This window comes from Polyodon spathula, chromosome 30, assembly GCF_017654505.1.
Source record: "Polyodon spathula isolate WHYD16114869_AA chromosome 30, ASM1765450v1, whole genome shotgun sequence".
Lineage (NCBI taxonomy): Eukaryota > Metazoa > Chordata > Actinopteri > Acipenseriformes > Polyodontidae > Polyodon > Polyodon spathula.
The window spans coordinates 5,523,583-5,551,236 of record NC_054563.1 but is presented as its reverse complement, the minus strand read 5'-3'; the positions used below and the strand labels follow the sequence as shown (position 1 = coordinate 5,551,236).

Genomic DNA, 27,654 nt, shown 5'->3' with positions numbered 1-27,654 from the left:
TCACAAACACTCCAACAACTAAAAAGCACTTTGTTTGCAATCCCAGGGCGCCCAGGAAGGAGCTCAGCTTATCAGCAGGATCGCTCGTCAGGGAAAGGTTCAGGTAAGGTACTGAGAAGGGACAGAGGGGTTGTTTGTTGATTTGTTTTTTAAATCCACTTTTGTGAGATTTGTTCATCTGCCAAGGCAGGCACAAGCAGTTATAAGCAGGCATTTCTCTCAGTGAGAGACTTGGGGTTTAAGGCTGTTACTTAATAAGTCACACAGACTTAAGGGCAAAAAGTTGCTAGATAAAGCTTTTTACTAATAAGCAGTTACGTTGTTATTTCAAGCACCAACACTTAAAATGTGTATATTAAATAAACAATTCTATGAACTGTTAAAGAAAGTAGAAAACTAGTTGGTAACTCAAATTTCTTCATGAAAATATATGAACATTTTACCTATATGGTCTACACTACACGAACAGTCCACTTTAACTTTTTGGACCAACTGTGCGCTACAGATAACAACTAGAAACTAAAGAAAAAACAAGGAGCTGGTATCTAGGTTGCAGCCCTGGGGTTCATCCAAACTTGTCAGTAATAACCCCTTAATCTTTTACTCCAGTTGTTGGTTTGAAACAGTAACATCATCACACATAGACAACTGAACCATTAGCAGAAACACATCTGGAAATACAGAAATATTGTAACCAACTAGTTGAACTTTTTTTTTTGTTTTGGTTCTAGTTAGAAGGAAATGGCGCACTGGAGCAACAGCACAAAAAATAAAAAAAAAAAAAGTTTCTCTACATGCGGCCCTGTGTTACAGACATTAGTTGACAAAGGAATATTTCCTCAAGGCTTTCAATCAACATGAAATGACTTGACATGTCTTTGAAGACATTCCATTCATTACAATAAACAAGAAAACTAATACTGACCACCCAACAGTACCAGATTGGGACATTAGGGGCCAGACACTCAAACACTCCCACTACTGATTTAAAAAGATGGAATGTATGAAAACGTTTTTGATCAAGTTTTTTTTTTGTGTGTCTATATATATATATATATATATATATATATATAGTAAACTGAGCTGCAATTCTCGGTTTCGTTGACCCTTTAAAAACCACTGCCCCGACACAGGAACTTGCCGTTTTACCGCGGTTGCGCGCTTTTATTTACAAAAGCAAAACAAAAACAAAATAAACACCTAACTCCTTTTTGAGACCTAACTAAACATAAACAGGAACCTAAGTCAAACAGGACAGCTAAGTTGTTTACCTGTTAAAACAAAATCAACCAAAACAAAAAACACAGTTTTCTAAACAAAACACAAAAATGCTACACACAGAACCTTTTTCTTTCTATAAGCTTGAGGGAGCTGTAGTCCTGTGCTCCCGAGGACTACACTTTCTCTGCTCCCTGTTTCACAGTATATATTGTCACTTGTACATCTGTTTGTCACTAAACCATATCACCTTATACTGCCACATTTTCTGCTTTGTATTAATAGTTATTTGTTGTGACAATTTGGCGCATTTTTGATTCTTGTATCCATAGTCATTGGGGCTTATTATTAATAGACAAAGCCAACACCAGGTGTATTGCAAGTTTATTGGTCAATGGCACATAGATTTACATTTGACCCATGGTTCAGCATGCAGTATATGTTTAATTGTGCTTTCCTATGCTTTACATAGCTTTGCCTAAATAACACTGCTATGCATTTATAATGGTGAACTTTCATAAGAGATTTATTCACTCTTTTTCTTGTTTGCCAAGAAGGATTATGATACATGCATGCAGACTGCCATCAGCAAGACCATGAAGGGATCTATTCCAATGTTTCTTGATCCTAGCTACTGTGATTTATCAAAGCAAATCCTAGTTGAAAGGACAACCTCCAGGGAATCATTTCATATTGAATGACTCAAACACTGTTGTTGTCTAACATTGGCTATTGTTGTTTTAGGACCAGGCCAACCATCTAATCATATCTCTGTTAATCATCTTGGGAACCTGGTCTCCTGCTGTCTGCACTGAATTACACCCATTCCAGAAGGACAGCCATGGATCCTGGTGAAAACTGGATCCCAGATGACGTTGCAATGTGGTTAACTCACATTGGAATAAATCATTTCTCTAACACTCTGAGAGGTGGGTGCAATCAAGGGCTAATTAAATGGACATGAATTAATGAATGTAAAAAAAAAAAGCATTCAAAGCTGTATAGCAGTATCTCCTTAGACAACCCGACTCCCGCAAAGAGTATTCTGAGGAAATGTTTTTACTTCTAATCATATTACAGATAATGGTGTTCCTGACCATTTGACTAACCAGTTCAATGTGGATCAGCTAGGTAAGATACTTTCGTTGATAATGTTAGTATAGGTGTTTGCCCAATGTGAGAAGAGAGTTACTCCAGGAATCAACAGATACAATTACTACAGATGTGAAACCCAACAGCAATGTGTAAAATGTGCATTGCAAATGCTTGTTTCTTTATTAGGGTGTCAAGAACAGATACTACAATGACGTGGAAACATACTGGCATTTTAATGACTGAGAAATGTTGTGCAAACAAATCTCCTGTATTGCTTGCTATTATACAGCATTTTAGCCAACATAAGTCCAGCATGCATAGGCAATGGAAGTAATACAAGTCTTATAGGTTATAGCTCAAGCATTTAGACCTTGTTGTAAAAATCAATGTATGGGTCAAAAAGAAGGGTCAATCCTGTTTTGTTTTACTAGCATTACTGTATCAATATTAATCTTGGTCATGGAGCTTGGATTATATCATACATTACCCGGCTTGTTTAGCTCTGTTTTTTCATATCCACAATTAGTTAAAAACAGAAAAACATGTCAAAATTTTTGATTAAATCAAAATTAGACCATAGCTATGGTATTATATTTATTTTTACATTTAATTTCAGACTAAATAAATTGCAGGTCACGTTTCTTATGAATAAACGGGCACATTACAGTCGTATTGCTTTAAATGAGAATCATGAATTACTTGGAGCTGAAAACAAAGTTACATCTTATTATAAGTATCTATTTTCTGTATCAACTCATTTCTTGTTTAGGGTGTTATTATCGACCTGTGTAACTGTTTACTCTATATTAATCCCAAACCCTAAATACATTTTTAGGGCGACGATCATTTAAACCACTGTTATTTATATTGCATTATATATTCTTACGCATTTTGACTGGGCACGCACTATGACCTTGAAGAGCAGTTTTGGGTTACTGCAGTCCTGAACTCGCCCTTCTCTAGGACCCTGCAACTTCAGCCCGCTAGCGGTTCCAGCACTAGGTAAAGCTCTGGCATTCCACTCATTCCACTATGAATGGGGTCGATTGTTGTGACTCGGATCAGTCCTCTGCGCTCTGTCTACCACTGTTTTTAAAAACGTTATGTTGTCAAGCACGTTTTCTGGGGCTGCCCTTTACTAATTTATTTTCTGATAGATAGCGGGCAAATAAGCGTGGACTTTCTATTAATTTTTTGTGCAACAAATCTTCTGCATCAAATACTAAACAAGGTAAACAGATTTTTTTTTTTTTTTTTTACATGTTTCAATTTATGCTGACCGTTAACTTTAGTACAATTGTGTATTTCAGTGCGGATATGCAAAACAAAACAAGCTAATTAAACCGTGTAGTAATTATTTATTGTTGTGTTTGGTAGTAAATTTGCTGCTTTCAGTGTATGTTGTAATTATTTGAACACTTGTACATTTCGCACCAAGATTTTTAAAGTAAGATCATGTTTTTGTTTTCTTTTTTAAGTTGTATTGGCTACTGCTGCTTAGTCCTTGCGCTGTTTGATAAGTTGACAGTATGCATCCTTGAACTGTGTTGCTGCTGTATTATATGGTTGATTTTGTAGCTTTGTGTGTAATAATGACTCTATCGCCTACATTTTCCAAGGAACCTTTTTGTTTTAGCAGGCTTGTACGAATTACAAAGTGCGGACTGGTGGAATGCAGCAGAGCGCCAGTATTTGCTATCCTGTTTGGATTCGCAGCTACTGGACCTCTATGTCAAATGTCAATTTTAAGTTTTATCCAGCTTTGTGATGTATTTTGTTCTGATTCTGCTGCATCCGATTAAACCTGTGCATGTGGTAAAAGAAATGCGCTACTATTAGACAGCTGTTTCAATGTGAAGCTAAGTCATGCATGTCGGCTGTATTTTCAAGTTCATATTCCCACAGTAACGATCCACATTCATGTAGCTTTTACCATACTTCACTGTTGTCTTTACAATAGTTTTGCTTCTCTGTGCTTTACCGTGCTTACCTGTACTTTTACAGTGCAACATTTATTATTGGTTGTGCAGGACTCTTCTATGTGTTAGGCAGTATAGTACCATATACCAACACAAAAACAGTAAATCAATAGATATGTAGAGTGTGATTTACCCTAAAATGTATACCTGAGTAAAACTATTAACACATCTTACATACCGATGAAATACATGGCACAGACAATATCGACATAGTGGTTACCTTTGATGTAGATTAAGTCATTGTAATCACGCCCCACCACCAAGAAACACTTCTGGTTCAAATATCATTCAGAAAGCCAGTCTCAACAAGTTACCCCAGTACTGTTAACTGACCTATTTTTAACCTATTGAACATTGAGGCTTTGATTATGTTTAGACACACATTGCTTACACATAGACTAAAAAAAACAACAACTTTAAAACACAGGAACACATTAATAATAAAGTATAAATGGGAATTATAATAGTGGTCACAGATTTAACATTAAACATGTCAATGCACTACAAACTTAAAAATACATTAAAAATATATATTGAATTATAATAGAATTTCATAGGTAACAGACACTGTATTGAAGCTCATAAGGATTTGCTGCCTGAGGTGTTAGTCAAAAATAATACAGACCACAGGGGGCACAGACCCCCCCCCCCTAAACAGTCAGATCTGTGAATCAAGAGGGTAGTCAAAATGCAACCGTTCAGGCCCAGCTCACAAAAACCCATTTCACTGAACACTTTTTACAGCCACCAGGGAGAGGGAAATAACTTTCTCTCAACTGACTTTGGTGAAATTGAACCAGTGACCCAGGGGGTGAAAAGCATCACTTTGCCAATTTGTTAAGCCCCCTGAAATGTTTTGAATGTAGGCCAGCTGGAGTTTATGCCCCTCCTCCCCCTTTGCAGTACTGCTCAAGCGCAGAACAAAATAGCAGAAACCAGCAGTTTAACATTGCATTGTTGTGTTATTAATGCCAATGAGTATTGTGGGGTTTACTGATACGGTGTAACTGAGTTTGTTTTAAACAAGCACTCTCTTGAAAATTAGATATGCAGTATATCTCAAATAGCTCCTGCTGGTTAAATACCGCAGTTTTGTATTTTGCATTTGATAAAACAGAACGCTGTTCACAAATCAAATTCTGAATGATAGTGGCTTCTCAGGCTATATAAAATAGGGCAAAATATAAGACTAATATAATAAATATAAGTTGTGTAACTAAATGCGCAAGCAGCTGTCTTCAAGTTTCAGCCTCTTTTATTAATGTTTGTTATTTTTAAAAGGACTATGTAGCACTCTTTTTTTTTTGCCTGAGGTGATCACAATATGTCCTCTTCAGTTTCTAACACAACAAAATACCTTAGTGCACATGTTTGGCATCAGCCAGCATCCAGTCAGGAGAACTGCATCCTATACGGTTCTGAATAAATCACATGGTGGCAATTTCACGCAGTGCAGCATCTAGGAACAAAGAAGGGGTTGCAGATGCCCTACTAAAGTTAGACGTTAGGCTTCTTTATTAATTTTTGTGCAAAACTGTTTTGGGGCCTGCACATACTGTATGACACTAGGTATGTACTGTAAAAATTATTTTCCATCTGCATCTAGAATATCAGAGAATACCGTTGACTAGCAGCTTTTTGCTAAGATAAATAACAGCTGTATAATTAATAACAATAATAATATTCCAAATAATCCAATGACCTTTTAGTTATCGGTCAAAAGAACCACATTTCCTGCCTCTCCAGATAAGAGTGTGAATGGTGGAATGTTTTGTGTGAAAGCTGTCTTCTGCGGGGCAGTAACGCAAGTGAACAGATCCTGGAGAATGCTGCTGGAGTTATTCTGAGGAAGAGATCTGTTGACTTGACAGCTGCCCCCGGACAATCTGAAATAATCACTCAAGCTAGAGAGCAGACTAGAACCTTCTGGGCCTGCTTTCATTTTCCAAGCAACATTTATGTCAACTTAGTATGACAATGTTTCAAAATATTTATACAGAGGGTAGCTGTGTACACGTTAGTTAAACATGGCTTTTCCTGGACTTTATTACTGTATGTCAATCACTTTTTACTTACTTTGATTTAACTGTGCTTTACTACGCTGTGCTATGCTTTTCCCATCGTATACCACACCAATCATTTATAAGGGTATCCTTTGTGTCTGTTCGAATGTTGGGCACACACAGTATGCAGTGATAAGGCAGAAAACAACTCCTGTTAAAGGGCTGGTCGATTCAGACCAGCCATGACAACTCACCACCCTGACGCAGGGTGGAGGTGGGAAGTGGAGGGCAAAGTGACAATTGGATAGGTCATTTCCTGTCATTTTTGTATGGGTGGAGTTAAGAGTCTGGTGATAATTGTTAAGAAACAGTTAATTAACTTGGTGATTAGGAATTGGAAATGTGAAATGAGCCTACTTTGGTGTTCAGTACAATTTAAAAATCTTTTTTTTTTAATGTCAAACCTATTTGGCAGGATGTAGGCAGGAGATACATTATGTTTTCATGGAGCAGATTTAGGAGACTGGTGCATTTTTATGCAGCCTAAGTTTTAAACTTCAGTTCACCTTTCTTCACTTACCCCATGGTTAACCACAGGAGGTCCATGAGCTCGTCAAAACGGACACTAGCCAAGTGAGTTTGAGGACAAATGTTTAAACCCTTACCATACTCCATAATCATCAAATAAATTCTATTCATTTCAAATTACATAGGGGTTTGTCCAAAACTACTGAAATGCAAAACCTAAAGCATTTCTAAAACTGATGTTTAAAAGAAAATTGTATTTGTTAAAGGCATATACATTTTGTTGACGAACCATTGGAAAGAAACAATGTTATGAATGGACACCCAGTTTTACCACACATGACACAGAATACCATAGATGAACAACCGACTCCCCCATTTATAGCATCCTGTAGCAGTGTGGCACTGTACAATTTGATATGATATGCAATCGCATGTGCCTAGGTATATCACTGATCTAATGGCATCTAAGCTGATTGTTGTAAGAGGATCCCATTGTTGGAAGATACAAGTGTTCTCATAATTGTTGCTAGGTTGACTCTTACAGCAAGTGGTTGACAAGAAAATAGGACCCGGCCTGCTTTTTTATTTATTGGACCAACAAAACACAAGCTTTCTGGTAGTAACAATGAACAGAGATCACAGTGTGATACCTACAGTATCATTATACGAAAGCCACAATACTTGTCACAATACATGTGCAGAACCTGTGCTACTTTGTTATGATGTATAATACAATTAATTCCTGATCAATTGCCTTGTTTAAAGCAACACTTAAACGATTATTGTGGATTTATACCAACTATAAATTGCATGTTTTCATCAGCAATTTGGTTATGTAGAGAATCTGTATTGTGAGATAAGGTTTCAGGTACGAGAATTGATCATCTGATATTTGATGTTCTTCATCACTCCAGGTTCTCCAGAGATCTATCAAATCCTGCCCAATAACCCCCTGAGGGTGCTGGATGAGTTTGCATACCATTACCACGAACACAACCCCTATGACTACACCAATCATGAGCACCCACTAGCAGCAGAGGCCCTCGGCCCAGCAGAAAGAGAATCTGGTAAACTCAGAATGCACCTACAGCTATTCTCAACAATTTTACAGGGGCGTGATAATACTACAGACTGAAGTGACAACCAGACTTTAAACTTAGCCGTACTTAAAATGACCAAGGAAGTTTATGAATTTTGCTGTAAGAAATGTCTTGACTGTTGAGCTGAGTCAGTGTTTGAATTACATTAAATGTGCTTTATTGAATTTCCTGTGTGGTAACATTATTGAGAACTTTCAGGAGCTGAACCTAATAATGAGTAGTGCCTACAACAGTGAGGTCTGAGTTTACCAGTACACTCACAAATGCAGTACGCTCACAAAGGTCCTCACAATCTCTGACTAAATTAAAGGTTTCATGTAAAGAAGTGTAGGGTGAATACACACAATACATATAAAATCAACAGTTTATCAGATTATTTCCTCATGCGATCAAAAAAAGTCTATCGGAGGCTAGCAGTCCATGATAAAAGTTCGGAAAAAGATTTGTGAGAATTTGTAAACATTACCACACTCTAAAGTAGAAAGGTTATTTTGTCCTTCTCAGGTGAGGAGCCCCACTTTAGCCTTCATCCTCCTCCGAACCTCCTCAGGCACCCCGAGACTGAGATGAGAGGTTCTGAGGACCTAGCCTCTGGAACAGTTCTGCAGCGCTTGATGCAAGAACACCTGAGGTATGGGGGCCACCAGGGTGACAACATGAGCCTGCTTGCAATGCATCAGCAGCAGCTATCTCCATCACCATCGCAACAACAACAGCAGCATCCAGCCACAGGGAGCACTGGACCATCCACCAGCGCTGCTACCAGTGCCCTTTCTTCCACCGAGAACCTCCTCCAAGAAGACCCACAAATGGTCCATCAATCGGCCCGCCAAGAACCCCAGGGCCAGGAGCATCAGGTGGACAACACATCCATGGAAAAGCAGGGGACCCGGGTCTCTCAGCCACAGCAGAACAATGAGGATCTGCCCACCTATGAAGAAGCCAAAGCGCAGTCCCAGTTCTTCAGGGGGCAACAGCAAGGATCCATTGGATCAGGATACTACGTTCCTGGGGCGACCATCAACACCACCACCACCATCAACACCACCACCTCCACCCAGAAGGCAAGGACTGAAGGGAGGTCAACAGTCAACCGAGCCAGCATGGGGCAGCCCCACAAAGATGAAGCCCTAAAGGAACTCAAACAGGGTCATGTTCGTTCCCTCAGCGAGAGGATCATGCAGATGTCCCTGGAGAGGAACGGGGCCAAGCACCACCCTAACGGGAGCAGCAGCTTGCCTTCCCCGACTGCATCTGGAAAGGGGTTTAAAAATGGGGGAGGTCCTCCACTGTTACCACCCGCTCCGCAGGCTATGGGGAAGGGAGGGGACCCCAGAGGGCCTCCACCCGACTATCCGTTCAAAGCCAAGCATATGATGTCCGCTGTGAACAAGCCTCAGGAACATGGACACTTGTACAGTGATCAGCACTCTGGGTTCGTACTCGACCTACCAAAATCTTACCCTATGCTTCAGCCGGCAAGAACAGAAGTAACTGTTCTAAGGTACCAGTCCCCTCCAGAGTACTGTGCAACAAGGTAGGAGTGTTTTAAACTTTTGACTCACTGGCTTATTTTGTTTTGGGTTTGTTTTTCAGTCATATGTTGAAATAAAAAATATATGAAATGAACCATGTGGGTCACAGAGTTTACTTTTCAACTTGAAGTTCATCACTTCTAACACGTTTAATGTAATGAGTAGCAGATATTGACGATAGATACATGTTATATTGTGTGATAGTGGGATAGTGATGATATCCTGTGTAATCATTTCAAATGGCAGTAATCTGATATTGATGACTTATTCCATGTAATAAGTTCTACATTTTCATGGAATTGACCTGGAGTGTATTTGTTCTGGCAGTTGCTTGAGTTTTTCTATTGAGAGTTGACTTATTGCTCTGTTTCAATAACAGTACTGAATCTGCTTTACACGTACCCTGTATTTTATACTTCAAAATCAACGGTTCCACTTTGACTTGCTTGGACCATAAAACAAAAAGTGATAGCTGTATCATTGAAACTCAGATAGCTTTTGATAGCACAAACTAAGCACAGTGAAGTGCCATTTTAGGAACATGAACACATATGAAAATAATGATTGCAATATTGTTGTTTCCTATTCATAGAGAAACCAGTCCCTGCGTAGTGTATACAGAATACTAATGGGACAGCTGATAATCAACAGAACCTTAATGTCTATAAACAGCACAATAATAAGAGGCCTTTGTAGAGGCACCACTGTTATCAACAAGTTAAATTAGCATTAAAGAAAAAAAGAAAAACTTGTTGCCCAAAGATGGTTTTGCACTTTGAAATCACAGTAAAGTCAGGTAGCTGTAGTTGCAGTGGAAATATTTTATTCTGGTTTTTAACATCCTGTTTTATCTTAACGCTGCTATACAGTGGCATGGGATGCTCCACTTGAAAAGAGTTGTGTAAATGTATATTGTATTGTGCTATAACACGAGCCCTTGCTGTTTTGCTGACCTCTAGGCAATGCCAGCCCCTGTATCCGTCCGGGTCTTTCCAGCAGCACAGCCCCATGTCATCGCAGGGTTCCTCCGTTTCTGGGCCCTTCCACTCAATGCCCCTCCCCTCACCGCCGGCCCCTCTGCCACAGCCAGCCAGCCCGGCCAATCAGCAACTGCCTGGAGATGCCTTTGCCATCGTGGCTCGCGCTCAGCAGATGGTTGAGATCCTATCGGAAGAGAACCGAGGGCTACGGCAGGAGCTGGAGGGCTACTGCGAGAAAGCCGCCAAGCTGCACAAGGTAAAATCATGTGCAGTCGGGTAGCAAGGAGGCACACTGGGCTAGTAAGAGATATTAATATATAGTGTGTGTTTCTAACTTTTTTGCTTACTAATATTATTATTTTCTTAAATGACTACCACATTTGGAAAATAAATGTCTAAAATAATGTATCGCATTTAAAGGAATACAAATATACATCAGACCTTTCTCTGCACTTACGAGAGTGTTCATTCAGTGTGCATCAATCCATTGGTCCATTTGGACAAACAAACATGTGGACGAGAAGGGTTTGTATTTAAATTGATCCGTATTGCATATCAATAATACAATTTAAATTTTTTCTTTAAGTCCTTTTCACAAGACATTAGATTTACTGCTACCGAGTTATTCAGTAAAAGATCTTCGTCAGACCCACAGTGTGGTAAGACGTGTTGTAGTCCTAGAGCTGATTCACTATAAGGCTGTACTGTTAAACAACATGTGCTCTTTGAGGTTGTTACAGTAGATCAGTAGATACCCAATACTGCTGCAGTCCAGTGGGTTTCCTGTGCAGTTTGTGTGTGGGTGTCTGTGTGTGTGTGTGTGTGTGTGTGTACGCACTGGCACCAGCAGCAGTCAGTGGTGTCGAGGGGGTCCTGACAGGAAGCGGGCGGCTTGCTGGTGTCTGAGCAGAAACCTGAGCTTGATTCATCACCCGTCCCCCCGCCCTCCCCCATTTTACTGCTGAAACAAAAGAGGTTTTGATAAAGAGTGTGTGGGCCTGCTCTCTGTCAGCCTGGCAACAGCACCATATTGAGGCAGTCAGAAACTTGAACTTGTGTTTGTCAAAACTTGTTCTTAAAAAAAAAAAAAAAAAGATAAGGAAGTTTTTTTTAGGTGGGTTATTAGGTTAGAATTATTACTTCTGCGCAGCGGAAGGAAAGATTCTTTGAAAATTCTTATTTGAATTCTGTTTTTATTAAAAAGAAAAGGAAAATGCCTGTTCATTTTGCAAAACTAGAGTAGTACAAGCACTTGTTTGTTTCTTAAATGTAACATAATTTATTTTTTTTTTCTGCTTTACAAAATTGCCCATAATGTCAAAAAGGTTGGGTTAGGGATTTTGAAATGTTGAGTTGGCATTTGACATTTTATACAGGAACATTTGACATTAATCCGATTATGCATGAAGGTAATGTTAGTAGTGTACACTCCCTTTATTTATTTATTTATTTATTTGCTAGTATAAAAACATAATCATAATCAAAATGATTGATATTTCAAAAACATAAGTGCTAAGTAGTTTAAAAGTGTAGGTCAATGGTGCTTTTGCTACAAATCCACTCATTCACAATGCGTAGAAAATAGAAATTATTCTTACGTACTGACTGTAAAATACTTTTTTGTTCTTTTAGTTTTAATTCAGATTTTTAGATTGAGTGCTTGAAGTTCTGGATGTTTTGCCATCGACAGCACTTGCACTTTGGCAGTGTAACGTTAGAATATCACACGCATGCAGGTACACGCCCCCAAGTCGTGGCAGTGCTGTGGATGCAACCAGGCCCATTGAGAGGCTCTCATCGCCTTGTTTCTTCTTTTGCAGTTTGAGTGTGAGATCCACAAGATCTCAGAGGCTTACGAGAGCCTGGAGAAGAGCACCTCCAAGAGAGAGGCCCTGGACAAAGCCATGAGGAACAAGCTGGAGGGAGAGATCCGCAGGCTGCACGACTTCAACCGGGACCTGCGAGGTTCTTCTAAACATGCACTCAACAATGCCGTGGCGGAACGAAAATAAAATATAAAAAGTTTTTTGTACACGCCTCCAGAACACAAAACAAAAACACCATAACTATAATTGTGTATTGAGTCTATCAACCGCGGTAACCTGTAGGGTTGATAAGATAATACAAGATTAACAGGTTGAGCAGGAAACATCTCTCACCAGTATGCACTGGAAATATTCAATATAAAATACAGTAATTACACAGACCAATAACAAAATAGGATGGTGAATATTTGGGACAAGGTCTGTGACGTGAATTGAGGCCTCTACACACCAGACTCGACGCGACAAGCGAACGTTTCGTATGACACTCCACACCACAACAGAAAATGAAACGTAATGTTGATACGAGGCATTCACACAGCCTGCGACAAATATCATTGCATCCTGTTTGTGGAGACCTTTATGGTTAAAGCACAAGTAGCTTACAATGACATTTTACTTCCATATTACTTGGTTTAAGTCTAGAGGCTGTGATAAGAACAGAGGCATTGACAAAAAAAACCTAAGTTCGCCTGCACAATGATGCTGGTACTATATTGAGAACGTTTATTTTAAAATGACTGAAAGAACGCCTTTAACAGCGCAGTTCTGATTCCAACACTTCGAGTGCATGTATCTTATTTGGGAATCATTGGCTTTAATGTGTTTCCTGTTTGTGTGCAGATCGACTGGAGACTGCCAACAGGCAGCTGGCCAGCAGAGAGTTTGATGGGAATGAAGATCAGGCAACAGAGGGGCATTATCTGTCACAGAGTGAGTATTCAGCTCCTCAAGATCCAGGTCTTGGGACAAAGAACCATATATTAATTTATTAGGCTCTTGCAGGTTATATTACGGTACCCGCATTCTCTGTTGATTTGAATTTTTAGTACCATGAGTTTACCGGCAGACTGAAAAAAAGATTGTCAGACTATATCAAATAGCATGAAATCATTACTTTTACTTAGGCAGGATTAGTGAAAATACATGATAAGATTACTTAAGTTAAAAAGCCTTTGACTTTGACGCACTTACTTGGCTAAATTACATCCGTGTTCATGAGTGTGAAAACTCTATTAGTGTGTAGGTCAGACAAGCCTTTCCTGAATATTATGTTGGCTGTCTATTACCGCTAATGAACATGACATATTTTTATAAAAAAAGTTAAAATAATTCCTTAATAAATATTTGAGATAAATATATGACATTCTTATATTTACAGTTGCCTAAATGCATTGCACATTTACAGACGCTATTATGTTTCGCAGTACAGCAGAGACTGTTCACGTTTTCACATTTCTAAAGCAAGCTAGCAGCAGCTCAGGTAGATGAGCCAGCACAGGTCAGCAGTGTCCTCACCCTGCTGCTATTCCTATGTATGCTCTCTATTAGCGATATGGGTGATAATAATGAGGAAAGACCTTCATCAGAAGTGATCGATGTCCTTACCTGGTGTGAGTGACTAGAACGCTGAGTCACTGCTTAATGCAGTTCCACAGCATGTGGAGATGTGTGTGTATAAATGGTCATAAATTGCGTAACTCTTTTGCAATTACCAGGAGCAGCTGTAGCACATGTTTGGCATTACTGCTTAACTTCAGCTGGCCAGTTTTTGCTTTTACTCTGGTTCAAGGACGTACTTAAAAACACAGAAAACAGATTAAGTCCAAATGAATTACGTTCCCCTGGGATCCGTATGGGAATATGGATGTTCCCACAGTGGCCCTTGAGTCCTTGTAAATAACACGTATCTCTTTGGCTCTGGATTATCATGGCCATTCCGTGTGTTTGTAAGCTTGCGGGGCACAGTGTAGCCGCCTGGTTTCAAGGGGTTGATAAAGACAGTTGTAGTGACTCTGTATGTGGGAGTACTGTATACAGCATAACTCCATTTGCAGTGGAAAGAATCCCATTCCGTATGTACCTTGTGGAGTCTACTGGTAGATTACTGGTTGATTTCCTTCAGTCGTGAATAAAAAGAACTAATATTAATAGCATAACCAATGGCTGTTTGGTTTTGAGAGAAATTCACACCACATTTTTTGAGATCCACGATGCGTGGTTGAACTCTGTTTGGTTTGGTTACAGTATCCCTGAAAGGAGGGACTCCAGAGTTTATTTGTTTTTGAAAGAAACTGAACCGCATTCAGTTAGAAAAAAAAGCCCATGAAAAGAAATGTGAAGAGGCCATGAAAACACCCCTGGGCAGGGACTTGCTTCTGCAGCAGAGATGAGGTTGCAGGAACGGTTTCAGATCATTTAGATTTTGAGATTTATAACAATAACATATGGTAAAGAAGGTCTTAGTTGCTCTAAACTGATAAGTAGTGCAGCAAACCCATGCTGAAAGCAGCTCAGAGCAATCCTGGCATGTATCTCCAAGCTCTTTGGTATTTTACAAGTTCTTCACGGATTGCTGACTGGCTGTAGGGGAATTTCCTTGGGCATGTGGACAGAGCTGTGCTACAGTCTCATATAAACCCTGGAAACTGTAGGATGCCATCCAAAGCTCGAGGAACATTTAATATAAAATGTTATGAAATGCAATGTTTTTTTTACAGTATATATCAGACGTAATGCATGCTTGTGTGGTGTAACAGGCTAAGCGTGTAATAAATGACCATGATATCTGCTCTAGCAAAGTATGACATTTCCAAATCAGATTGCAGACAGTCCAATGGGGAATAATGGCAGTATGTTATCTCCCTGTATCCTGGCTAAATCTCAAACAAATGCTCAGTTTCACAGCACTGCCTCTATGAAGTGGAACCCGTCCTGTTAAAATAGCTTTAATCGTGTTAATGAAATTTAATAGCATTAATAATAATAATACATCTGCCTATGCTGAATATGCAACTGATCTTTGCACTGAATGCCCCGGAAGAGCCTTATATTATTAATAGCAATTTGGCTGCTCTCGGTTAATTTCTCCCCTGTATATATTGGATAAGTTGAAATAGCAGCAGGCTTGTTCCCTTCCAGCACATTTCCATGAATCAGGCACTGCCTGCCAGGGAGGCCAGCAGCAGCTGGTGCCCTGGCTGTCTGGACTCCACAAGCAGAGGCAGCACCTACCCATTACATTGCACAGATATCCATGCACTGAACATTTATGTTAGGACACCCCAGGCTGAGGAGAAATTTCAAGTGAACTAATCTTCTTTTTAATACAGAAGCCAAGTGGTAAACAGACTTCAAAAATAGATCAGATTTTTTATAAATAGTCCTCACATAATGATTTTAGCATTAAGGTTTTTAAATAGAGTAATTTATTTAAATAAATGTAGAATTGATATATTGAATTATATGACAACATTTAATATTAAAAGTGGTTTGCAAATTAGGCCTAACTAGTTGAAGAGCTACAATTAGTCTTTATTTTGTATAGAACCTTTTGTAGTGGACCACCATCACAAAGCGCTTTACCAGATGCAGTAACAACAAGAAAGTCCATAATACTTTAAATACAGAGAAATGCTTAATACAGTATGGCGTGTTTGTTTTAGAAGAATATCCATCCATCTGATTGGGAAGGATCCAGAACTTTAACACAGTATAACTAAGGACGTGACTAAATTAGTATGTTTTTAGGGATCACACTCACAAATTGACCAAGGAGGGGGATTCTCTGAAGTTATGAAGTATGTTCAAGTTTGGGTGAAGAGCACTTGAAGATCTTCAAGAGAAGTTTCCCTGGAATGGCAACAGTGAAATTCTTTGTCCTCCTGGTGCTGGTTGAACAATCCCAAACCCCATTAATGGGTGAGATTTGTCACCATTTGGCATACCCTGGTAATCTGCATGGAAAACAACCCATGATGTCAGAATGTTAATATATACCCAGCCGCTCTGTACCAGTCTGGATTAGGTTACAGTGCATGCCAGTCATGCCTATGAGAGGAGCCCATATTTTGTTGACCTGCCAAGGCCGGTGCTGTCTGCTGGCCCCTCTTTGAACCCGATTCTGAGTTTATAGAACAAAGCGGCATGCGGGCATGAAAATGTCAGCAGTTTCTTCTTTTGGAAGTGAGGCCTCCCGTCTATGTGCTTGGGAATCCGGGCAGGAATCGGAGAGGTGCAACGCCTGTGAGCTGCCCCTGTCGAAATGAAATACACAGAATTGGGAAACCCGCACTCGTGGATCTAGAGGAAAGCTGCACAAAACAACCTGCAGAGATTCTTACCTATTCAAAGATAAGGGGAACACATAGCCATCCATGTCAGTGTGAGTGACATCCTGTGTTCCTGCCACCCCTGCCACTGTATTCTGGTCACAGCAGTGGCCAGTGTGGTGCTCCTTTGTAAATCAGAGTGCAAGGTTTGCCTGCTGAGCATATAGTAAAAACATGTTGGAGCAAAAGTTTGTTTCTTAAAACTGGTAAATGGGTTTGCAAATGTGCTACGCCAGGTTAGAGAATTATTGAAGTATCCAAACTTCGAAAGTTTGTTTCTCAAAACTGGTAAATGGGTTTGCAAATGTGCTACGCCAGGTTAGAGAATTATTGAAGTATCCAAACTTCGAAAATCCGGCCGCTGAACACTACATGCCTTCTTTTTGGGACTCTGTTACAGTGTTTTTTTTAATTCAGGAAGTTTACTCCCAAACGCAGTTCTTCAGTGTAACAATAAAAAAAAAGCGACCCACAGTGCCTTCGCTCGTTTGGCGTTTTTACTGCCTGAGGTAATCTGGCCCTCTGCCCTGCCATCTGTGAACTATTACAGTGACTGAGGCCTTTCTCTGTTTCTTTCTCTGTCAGGCAGAGAGAGCGTGAAGGAGAAAGAGAAGCTAGAGATCGAAGTGGCCGCCCTGCACTCAGCCAATGACGACCAGCGCCGACACATCCAAATCCTGGACCAGGCCCTGAACAATGCCCAGGCCAAGGTGGTCAAGCTGGAGGAGGAGGTAAACACAACCCAGTACAATTGAATATAATGCAATGCATACCACAACAGTTGGACACTGCTCTCCGACTACCAGCTAAGTTTACAGTTTCGTTATGGTCTATCACTCATTCATCACACCTGGCACAACTTTTCTTTAACATAGTTGTTTGGTCTGTGGCACGATTGACCCTTAACACAGCTGAGGCTAATGCTGAATAATTAAAATAAATAAATAAATAAATAAATAAATAAATAGTTGTTCTATATCATACTATTTATTTGTCTAGGTAGTCCGGCCTGTGCAAGAGCCAAGTCTATTAAAACTCAATGCATGCCAAACTAAAAACATAAATTATCAATCGATATATAATTAGAATTTGGAAAAAGTCCTCTACCCGAAAAGCCTTCCTAAAATGATTTTAAATTAGGTGTCTAGCTGAGTGGGTGTCTCCTGGTGTGGGCTGAAGCTGCCATTCCTATCCCATTGCATCAGATGTGTATTAATTGTAACAGTCCCTGACAGCACTGTTGAGTAAGGCAGTGTTTTCAGAGTTCTTTACACAAGGCAGGACAGTGAGGGGAATGGCATGCCCTCTATCTCATTTAAAGTGCACTCCATGTGGGGTTATAGTTGTCTAATCTGGATGCTGCTTGTCTTCACAATCTTAACACTGTTTTTTACTAGTAGGTGCAAAAGGGCATATGGTATAATACAGCTATGGCCAAAAGTTTTGCATCACCTTATAGAATTAACACATTTTGTTTCATAAAACCTGATGAATAATGTTACGTTAACACATTGAATTACATACAGCTTTGTAGTTTTCCATATACTTAACGAAAAATCGGACATTCTGAAATCTAACATGAAATACTGTACTACTGTTCCGGTAGACTTTTGCTGTATCATTTTGTAGTTTCTTTGATGGTGTTAAATAAAAGATCTAAATTATGTTCATATAGTTTTTTTTTTATTTAAAGTATTATTATGTCTCAATCCTAAAGTTGAAGGTGATGCAAAACTTTTGGCCATAGCTGTAGATTTACACAAAAAAATAAAATAAAAACTTATATTGCATTTGGTTCACTCTCACTCTAAAATGAGAACACAGAGTAACACTAAGAACTCACTGCAGCGTGGGAGAGTTTCTTAGGAGTCTCTAGCATGCAGGGATTGGTTGACTATATTCACCCATGTTCATGTGGTCTATTCAGGCTATCACCCCCAGTAATGCTCCTCGGGGCTTTTTTATTTCTGTGTTGTTGTAGATCTCTCTTCATGGTTTATATTTTCATTGTAATGGCTGGCAAATCTGGTAAATGGAAAAAACATAAATGACTACATTATTATGCAATGTACTTTCAGCTCCGGAAAAAGCAGGTGTACGTGGAGAAGGTGGAGAAGCTGCAACAGGCCTTGTCTCAGCTCCAGGCCGCCTGTGAGAAGCGCGAGCAGCTTGAGAAGAGGCTGCGCACCCGACTGGAGAGAGAGCTGGAGTCTCTCCGTGTGCAGCAGGTACTCCCCAGCACTTTGGTCTGGCGAAGCACCAGGGTATCCATTAACGCCAGGAAATCCGGGGGACGCTTGTGCATTTTAACATTGATGTTTTAATGTGTCATTCCGGGGGATTCTGTTAATCCAAAGTCAGCTTTTATTCATTTTTTCTCTTAGCTGTCTATAAAAGGCTGAATTATGTGCTTTACTATGAAAGTCAGGCAGATACAACCGTTGAAAGATTCGTATAACCAGAAACCGTTTTAATCCAGACATTGAAGGCTGGTGAATAAGCCCACTGTGTTTGTTGTTCAGTTAGCTGACAACGCTGTTACAAATGTTAAGGAAATGTCTCGAGCATGTCTCTGTATTTTTTTTTTTTCAAAGAAGGGAGTCTCCCAATAGGACTTCTCAGCTTTGTAATTAAGTTGCTTCTCTTTTCAATGATTAGTTTCTCTAAAGCCTCAGCAAAGAGGAAGAATGAAAGAAAACGTGCGCTGGATTGCTTCATTTCAAAATGCAAAAGTTTGTTTTGTTTGTTGTGTTTTTTTTATTCTTGACCAGTGCAGCAGGGTTGGAGTAATCATCAGATATTGATTATGAATAATATTTTCTGTCAATTATTTACTAATAATTATTATTGATAATCATGTGATTATTGCGGTCTCGTGGATAAGCACCACTGCTGCCTGGAAGCTCCTTTCTCTTTTATACAACCCAAATTTTTCCAAAATATATATTCTTAGGGTGTGTTAAATAAGTTAGATATAATCTAATTGGGCAAGGGAAAATTACTTTAACCAGTAGGGGGGTGGATAAAATGGTGATATGGTAAATGAATGTGTGTGTGTAAGAGGGAAAGAACCAGCTAACTAGGGAATACCTCCAGTAGCATGTTTATAACTCTGTTTAATTCCTGCAGCGGCAGGGTGGGTCTCAGGCCCCCGCCCTCTCGGAGTACAACAGCCCAACTCTGATGGAGCTGCTCCGGGAGAAGGAGGAACGCATCCTGGCTCTTGAGGCCGACATGACCAAGTGGGAGCAGAAGTACCTGGAGGAGAGCGCCATGAGGCACTTCGCCATGGATGCAGCCGCCACTGCGGCAGCACAGAGGTACGGCATTGTGTGGGTAACAGTTTACCATATGAATAAATAATAAAAATAATGCTAAATTCTCAGTTCAAATTGCCACCGACTTATGGTTTAGGAGGACTAGCTATCAATGGTGTGACCTTAGTTCAAGCCATTTGCTCTTTTAAACCAACGGAACAGATGTTACCAAGGAACTGAACCCTGGAGGCAAGGGCTTAGTCTGGGAAGTGTCCACCCGGACTCGCTGCGTGCTGGAGCAGTGGAGGGCGATATGAGGCGAGATATCCTAAACCAATCTCCCTAAACTAATTCAATCTGTAATTCTACATTTTATATATTGTCGTTTGCGTGCTGATGCGGGAATCCTGCGAGCCGACAAATACCTTGAAACTGTCAGCATGGCAGCTGTTGTTTTGAAAATATTCGTGTCAGACTGTCAGGTGTAGTTTCCTGTCTGCCATCCCAAATGCCTCCTAAATGTCAAAATGTTGTAAAATCAAGTAAGGAAAAAAAAAAAATGCTAAAAGTAAACCTAATGTAAGAATCAATCTAAGAAGATGAACTTCCACTCTCCTTTCAAGATGTGGTACTTTAGAACCAAATGGTATTTCTATATATCACTTAAAACACATCACTCTAACTGCACTGGACTCTGTATTTCTAAAGATTCTGTTTCCCCAGGGTTTACTCAATATTCTGTTGGTTTTAGCTTTGTGCTGTAAAGCCATGTCTTAAGATACTTGCCTGAGCAATGCTGAGGACATTAAATGGGTCTGTGTCATTCTGCAGGGACACAACTATAATCAACCACTCCCGCAATGGCAGCTACAGTGACAACTCTCTGGAGGCACGAATCTGGCAGGAGGAGGAGGAGATCACCCAGGCCAACCGCCAGTGCCAGGAAATGGAGCACAGGTACCTCCGCAGCACGGCTACTAAAGATTCATTTTGAGAAACACATTGCAGTATCTGCCACCCAAAGCCAAAGGTCTACAGCAGTGGGATTATTCTCTAACCTTTTACTCCATTGATCCCCCTTTTAAAATTACTTTTCCTTTACCGTACGCACATATATTTTTGAACTTTTTTTGACAGTGCTTTCTGTCAACTGCTGAAGCGTTTGGTTGTAGGAGACTTAAGAAACTGACCCTTGCTTTAATGCAAAATTCAGTTCAGATTGTTCACTTTCCTTAAACAAAAGCGTTACCGTTTACTTGTGTTGTGTTCCACCAGAATAAAAAACCTGCATGCCCAGATCATCGAGAAGGACGCCATGATCAAGGTGCTGCAGCAGCGCTCCAGGAAGGAGCCGGGAAAGAGCGACACGCTCCCTCTTCGCCCTGCCAGGTCTGTGCCCTCCATCTCTGCGGCCAGTGGGCTGCACTTGCGCCAGACCTCCCAGACAAACAACCAGGTCTCTGAGGTGAAGAGGGAAGACCGAACCTGGAAAGGGAGCCTTGGTGAGTGTTTGGCGAACCAGGTTCTGCAAAGGAAGCATCCCCAAATTTTCCTTGTATTTTAAATGCTTGTTATTGGATCCAAAACAGCAAAAATGCTCCAGAAAGCAAAAATGTCTCCTGTTGGAGTGTCCTGTAGTCTGGGCAAAGTCATGGGTTGCCAATTAAACCTGTGCTACCATATTAAATGTGTGCCACCTTTTGTAGTCTCAGTTATTCCACCAGCACAAGCACAAGCGACCAACCCCATATTCCAGTGGACCATGTAACGTACCTATTGTGATATTTCAGGATTTTCAAATACACAGTGCAGCCCCATGTAGAGCCAGTGAAGATTAACTCAAAACTCATTCATTTGTAGCACTAACCTGGCTGTCAATACATTTTGCCTTGGTGGGTGTTAGGTGTGCTCCTGGGTAAAGAGAATCTGGAACATCTGCTGCCCTCTGCCACAGCCCCTTCCTCTCCTTCCCCCACCCCGGTATTCTTCGGCCACGTGAAGACAGGTAGCAAGGATAACAGCACTCAGACGGACAAGAGCCCCGAGCTGCTGAGGACCTCGACCAGCGCAGCCAGGGCCAGACTCAGCACCCCACCCAGCAGCAGTCCCACCCTCCGGCACCCCCTGACCAAGACAGGCACAGACAAACAAGGTGAATACCTTGCTTTTTATTTAATTTATTTGACAGGGACAACGTAGAATTTGTAACATTTATGACATGTCATAAGATGTGTTGCACCCAGATTTAGCTATGAGCTAATTTTCATTGGCAGTCCCTGGGTAGGTGTGTAGAAAGGAAGAAAATAAATAAGCAAATGGGGAAAAAAGAAAATAATACAAATAAATAGCATTTACAAAAGAGAACAATTTGCAATTGACAGTTTAAATAACACAAGGACTTTTATGAGGAAAAAAAAGACACGGTTTGTTGGATGCCGGTCACGTTCTGGGGATATAAAACTCAAGGTGGCAAATGTTTGGACGTCCAGACGCTGCTGTAAAATGTGGAAAGGAAAGCAGACACACACAAATACAAATCTGAGACCAGCAACTGAAAACCATAAGTGTCAGTGCTATCTGTTTCTATCCTTGCTGTTTGCTAGGCCCCCTGTTTAACTCAACTTTCCACTAGGTAGTTTATCAGGGAGAGCAGAGTATTACACTGTTATGATGTGTCTTGCTTATTGTTTCCTTGGTAACTGTTTTATTTGGGGTGAGAGGACCGCAAAGCTGAGCTGCTCAAACTGTGTGTTCCATGAATGGGATGACACATCTATACACTGGCACATGTACCTGAATTTTGACAGCAGTGATTAGTTGATTTTTCATATGTGATTTATAATTGTTGTGATTGTTGTTTGAAACAGAGACCCTTCCAGCTTATGTGAAATTGTCAGACAGCAGATCTGTGGGCAGCAGCTTGGGACACAAGCAGGAGCTTCCTGATACAGACGTGGTGGAAATACTAATCTAGGAAGCGGCAGTAACCTTTGATTGAGAAGACTGGAGGGGAACGTTTGGGCTGAAGAACTTTCAAGGTTTTCTAGAAGATGAGGAAGGATTTTGGAATAGCATGATGATGAATAGCAGGATGAAAAGATGAGTAGAGGAAAATTAATGATCAGAAGATGGGATTGAGAGTTTGTGTAAAGTTGACAGAAGGACCCGTGACAGAAGTAGTCTTTTAAGTTGAGATGGGGGTTTGAGAAACCAGGTAAAAGCTGGGTTCATTTGAAAGGGACTGTGGACTGTACCAGATGAATAAAGGACACCACACACCAGAAGCCACACAGAGGCAATGCGACAGATTGGAAAACTGTAGTAAATTGCTGTTGACAAAACTATGATCAAGACATATTTGTCAACATGATGCAGTAATTACGAGTGTCTTCTCTGACAGCCTTTCAACATATATGACAATACATCCTACTTACCAGGCTTATCCAGTGCATTTGAAATGGACTCCCATATATTACCTTTCAAATCTGTATCTTTATAATTGAGATTATATTTGTCATCATGGATACTGCTTCTCCCTGCTGGACCACGTGCATTGAGGCTGTTCTCTGATTGGTCAATTCCATAGTTGTCGCACAATAAATCACAAAAAATAGGATTCAGTCCTTTTTATTTCGCATCGCTGTAGTGTCACCCCTACGTTGCCTGTGGTGTGAAAGATATTTATCAGAAGTACAGGTTCGATTCATTTTGTCGCATCGCTGCACAGTTCCGCTTGTCACGTTGCATCTGGAGTGTAGCAGCCTTAGGGCGGACGTTTTTGACAATCAGGAGAATAGGTTGGTTCATTTTGTTTTTTGTTACGTTCAAAAAAAGTCTTAAATCCCAAGTGTTTTATTTTTTACTTTTTCTCAGTTGCTGCTATGTGAGCTGTAATTTGTTCAAGGATCAGAAAGCAGACATGATACATGGAATAATACTGGTGATTCGTTACAGTTCATGGTATGATTGCGTGAATGTGAATGGAAACTTTTGCCATTAAACACGTTTATGTTTTTATCAGGAAAAAAAAAAAAAACATTTAAAGGATATAGAATATGTCAACATTAAAAGAAAATGTTAAGAGAGGTACTGAGTGTTTTAAATCACTATGAGCCCCCACAGAATTTATAACTTCATGTGATTTATGTCATGCAAAAGAAAAAACAATTTGAACTTAACGCTGAATGAATTGCATTATTGTTGTCACTAATGGTATGGATTTGGAAAACCAATTCTATCCCTCAGACTAAGGCACTTAAGAAACACATTAGGATTTACTCAGTGAAGTAGTTTAGGGTAAAGGACAAAGACCAGAAGACCTCAGATCTCGAGGACCGGAACTGTGCTCCCCTGCTTTAACGCAACACTAGAATGACACCTCGACAATCATAGGCAGAGCGGGATCAGTGACATTAGTGGATTAGTTCTAGAAGTTTCTTGGTGTGGTGTACATATACATTTCTGTAAATGTTTTTTTTTTGGTCTAAACAGGAATCGTCTGCTGTAAATACCAAATTGTGGGTTCCACTTTGCTGCCTGACTTTATTATTGTTCAAAAACCCAGTTTAAAGTTGAATTCCCTAGATAAAATGGGCCATTTCTCGTAAACTTTGGTATTAATGATTTCAAATCAAAAAAATAAAATAAGTGGTGGTTGTTCTGCCACTGTTTACTTTTTAATTGTGTAATTTCTATACAGTGAAAAAAAAAGTTCCTCAAACTTCAGTCACAGTACAGGATTTACCAAAGAGCAATGAAAAGGTAGCAAGAGGGTTTGACCGTCATTTATTTTACATATTTCACTGAATGTTTTTAAATGATTAAAAACATTTCATAGTAGAACATATCATTTATAAGGGAGTTCATCTTTAATGAGTAATGAAGCAAAGGCTAATCGTATGACTGTCAGTCTTTATAGGTGTGCCCTACTTCAAATATGAGAAGTGTAATTGAGGTGAAGGGGCTATCTTTGGGAAGCTTGTGTTCCCCAGGTCTGTTGACGACGCTGTACTAACTTCTAAAGTGCAAATGGTTTCATAACAGTAATTTTTTTCATGTTCAGTCCTGAGTGGAAATTGGAGGCTTTCCCATTTATTGTGTCTGTTCAATTTTACGTTGTATGTGCTTACCTTCCAAACAAGAAGATGATCACTACTTTTCCTGTTTGAACAATCACAGTTGGCAGCAAAACCAACCCATTTTGCAAACATGACAAAAAAGTAAAAGTGTTTGATATCCATACCTCTTTAAGTCACACACAAAATGTGTTTGAAGTAGCGATTAATCTGCTCCAAACAGCACAGCCACTGGGTATTGACAATGAACAGACCCTACATGCCAACTGTCATCTCTTTAGGGACGCTTTGGTATCCATAGAAACCAGCCGTACTGATTACCAACTCCAAACTGTAAGCCCACTCTAAAAATATTGCAGTAAATTAGTCTGAAAAGTAATAGTTTCTTCTCACAAAATAGATGTATCAAGGCACTTATTTCTACTGTTGTAAATATTTATTTTTATTGTTTGTTGGCTTGCTTGATGTATTTAACTCAAGATGGACAAACTTCCTTATAATCTAATAATCAATGCCCCTCATTTTCTGGTAGTTCATGTCAGAAGGTGGCTTCCAGGCATCTGTAACATGTTATGTATTAGGAGTTTTCTGTTATTGTAGTAGATTGTTTCCAGACTCGCAGATCAGAGACAGAGGAAGTGAGTTACCCAAATGCATCACTCATTTTTAACGCGTGCCCATCTCTCTAAATGTTACCTATCTTCCGGATAACAAAATGCTGCTTCACGTTGAGCTTAAAGCAGTATTTTTTTTCTTCATTGTGATACGGCATAAAATCTCTTTTGGTTCATCAAACACAATAGATGTGGGGGAGGGGAGGCAGGGGCTGGTATTAGTTCAGTAGAAAACAATCTTTTTTTGTACAAAACAAAAGGCAGCGTGAAAACTGCTTGTCATTTGTAAATCAGTACAGTTACTTTGTTTTGTGCTAAATGTTTCTATTTAAAATATTATTCGACTTGTTTTAGACTAGCAGTGTCCATGCATATTGTATGATCCGGTTAGTGTCCCTACAGTGCATTAAAGAGCATGGCATTTTTAATGGTTTTAAACATTTTTTTTGTTGTCTTGTTACTTTTTAAAAAAATTTTTACATGCTGTCCAGACATTGCTAACCCTGCCATCATGACTCCTTCCTTACACCAAGAAACTTAAAATGGCGGGGCTGGAAAGTGGATAACATTGCTATAAGGTCTGAAAAAAGTAGCACATTTACAAAGTAAAACAAAAGCGAAATGCACCCTGACTGGTAAAAACTCTAAATGGGTGAGAATGCTATATAAACCATGTGGGTCGTCCGGCCCGGCCCGGCCCGGCCCCGCCCCGCCCCGCCTTGCTCTTTCAACTATTGATCAAATATTTGTTACTGTGGTCTTGTGTTTTAAAAACGCTTCTTTCCTTTTTATGTTGTGTGGTGTTACGCCGAGTTCATTCCAGATGAAAGTGGTTAAAAGTTGTAAAATAATCTCTGTATTGGAGGTGATGCTGCGTTTGTACAGAGAGTTTGTACAGGAGGGATGTTTGTACATATAGGTCAAAGGAACTATTGTCTATCACAGCAGATATTGATCTTTTCAACCAAAGAATTTCCTACTGTACTATTTGTTTTTTTTTGTTTGTTTGTTTGTTTTGCTGCTTAAACCTGTGCCTTAAAATAGTATTGTACAGAATAAATTGCACATAACACCCTTCCTTTCTGTGTGTGTTTTACTGTTTAACCAAAAGAGGTTCCTCATACTTATCTCTATACTCATTTTAATAGGGGCCTGCAAATGGGAATGAAACTCACCAGCTAAGCTCCTTTAGCCTTTCATTCTGTTTGCAAATGGTTATTTCCAATTAAAATTCCCTTGTTGTACATTATATTTTCTTTTTCAGATTTTATTGTGTATTGCACGGGAACACTCGATTTGTAAGCACTGCACATACTGGTAGGTCATGCAGGATGGTGCTTAAACCATCAAAACAGAATAACTGGCTAATGCAGGTATCTTGTGCAGCATTTTTTAACATTCCTCCAGTATGAAGTTCTAGTGAGTTGCGTATGGTTGTGAAATACGCCGCAGGAGATGAGAAGTGGGGACTCATGGGGCAGAAAAAAGGGCAGGAACATGGTAAATAAGGACAGGAGCTCATTGCAAAGGGCCTATTAATACAGCAGGCCCTCACATGCCTGAATAATTCTATTAGGAAATTCCTGAATCGAGTCCCGTAGCTCCGAAAGCTTTCCGCCTATGCCTGGTATGAATACCACCAGTGTGCTTCACAGTCCACACTAGGCCTCTCTTCCCCCCCGCACCTGTTTGCACAGAAACAGGAATGAACATGTGTCAGCAGAGCAATGCAGATGTCGAAGATGCCACTGAAATGAACCCAGTGCCCAAGATGAATGTGAAAGAGAAACGGTGCACAATGCCACCATCTATTACTTCTCTGTCCACTTTGGTCTATTTTTTTCTGCAAGTGCCTTTTTTTTTTTCCTTAGCCAGAAGCTTTGTATCCAGATGTGAATCGACCCAGTAAATGCTCTTTCAGCTTCCCAATTTGAAGTCTCTTTTTCCTATGCAATGTGTACACTCAGAAGCTTAGTTTGGGTCACTCCAAGTAACTCCTTCTGCAACATGGTTAAACATGACAAGCTTCAGGAAATATAAAGCATCGCTTTCTAAATTTGGCATTGCCTCAAACCACAAAATTACTAGTTGAAAGTCAATTTTCAAATATTGGCAT

The 27,654-nt window shown here is 40.0% G+C and overlaps 1 protein-coding gene across 3 annotated transcripts; it reads left to right on the top strand.

The window, feature by feature from the left end:
* Window positions 1–26,613, top strand: amotl1 (angiomotin like 1). 3 transcript variants are annotated; one of them, XM_041233206.1, is made up of 15 exons: window positions 1–103; window positions 1,963–2,147; window positions 2,299–2,349; window positions 7,738–7,890; window positions 8,428–9,460; window positions 10,418–10,694; window positions 12,259–12,403; window positions 13,105–13,194; window positions 17,178–17,323; window positions 18,671–18,820; window positions 19,722–19,912; window positions 20,681–20,806; window positions 21,125–21,351; window positions 21,753–22,001; window positions 22,717–26,613. In XM_041233206.1, the coding sequence occupies exons 2-15, from the start codon at window positions 2,060–2,062 to the stop codon at window positions 22,821–22,823; spliced, it is 3,033 nt and encodes a 1,010-aa protein (XP_041089140.1). In that variant the 5' UTR covers window positions 1–103; window positions 1,963–2,059; the 3' UTR covers window positions 22,824–26,613. The 3 variants fall into 3 exon arrangements, with proteins under 3 accessions (XP_041089140.1, XP_041089141.1, XP_041089142.1); XM_041233207.1 differs by lacking the exon at window positions 2,299–2,349 and having other exon boundaries at window positions 2–103; XM_041233208.1 differs by lacking the exons at window positions 2,299–2,349; window positions 7,738–7,890 and having other exon boundaries at window positions 2–103.
* The last annotated feature ends 1,041 nt before the right edge of the window (window positions 26,614–27,654 follow it).

Bases quoted from the DNA above. Each gene is read 5' to 3' on its own strand.
- amotl1 (XM_041233206.1), top strand. From the start codon at position 2,060: ATGGATCCTGGTGAAAACTGGATCCCAGATGACGTTGCAATGTGGTTA. The intron at 2,350-7,737 runs GTAAGATACTTT...TCATCACTCCAG, and splicing joins GTTCAATGTGGATCAGCTAG to GTTCTCCAGAGATCTATCAA. The intron at 13,195-17,177 runs GTGAGTATTCAG...TTTCTCTGTCAG, and splicing joins GGGGCATTATCTGTCACAGA to GCAGAGAGAGCGTGAAGGAG.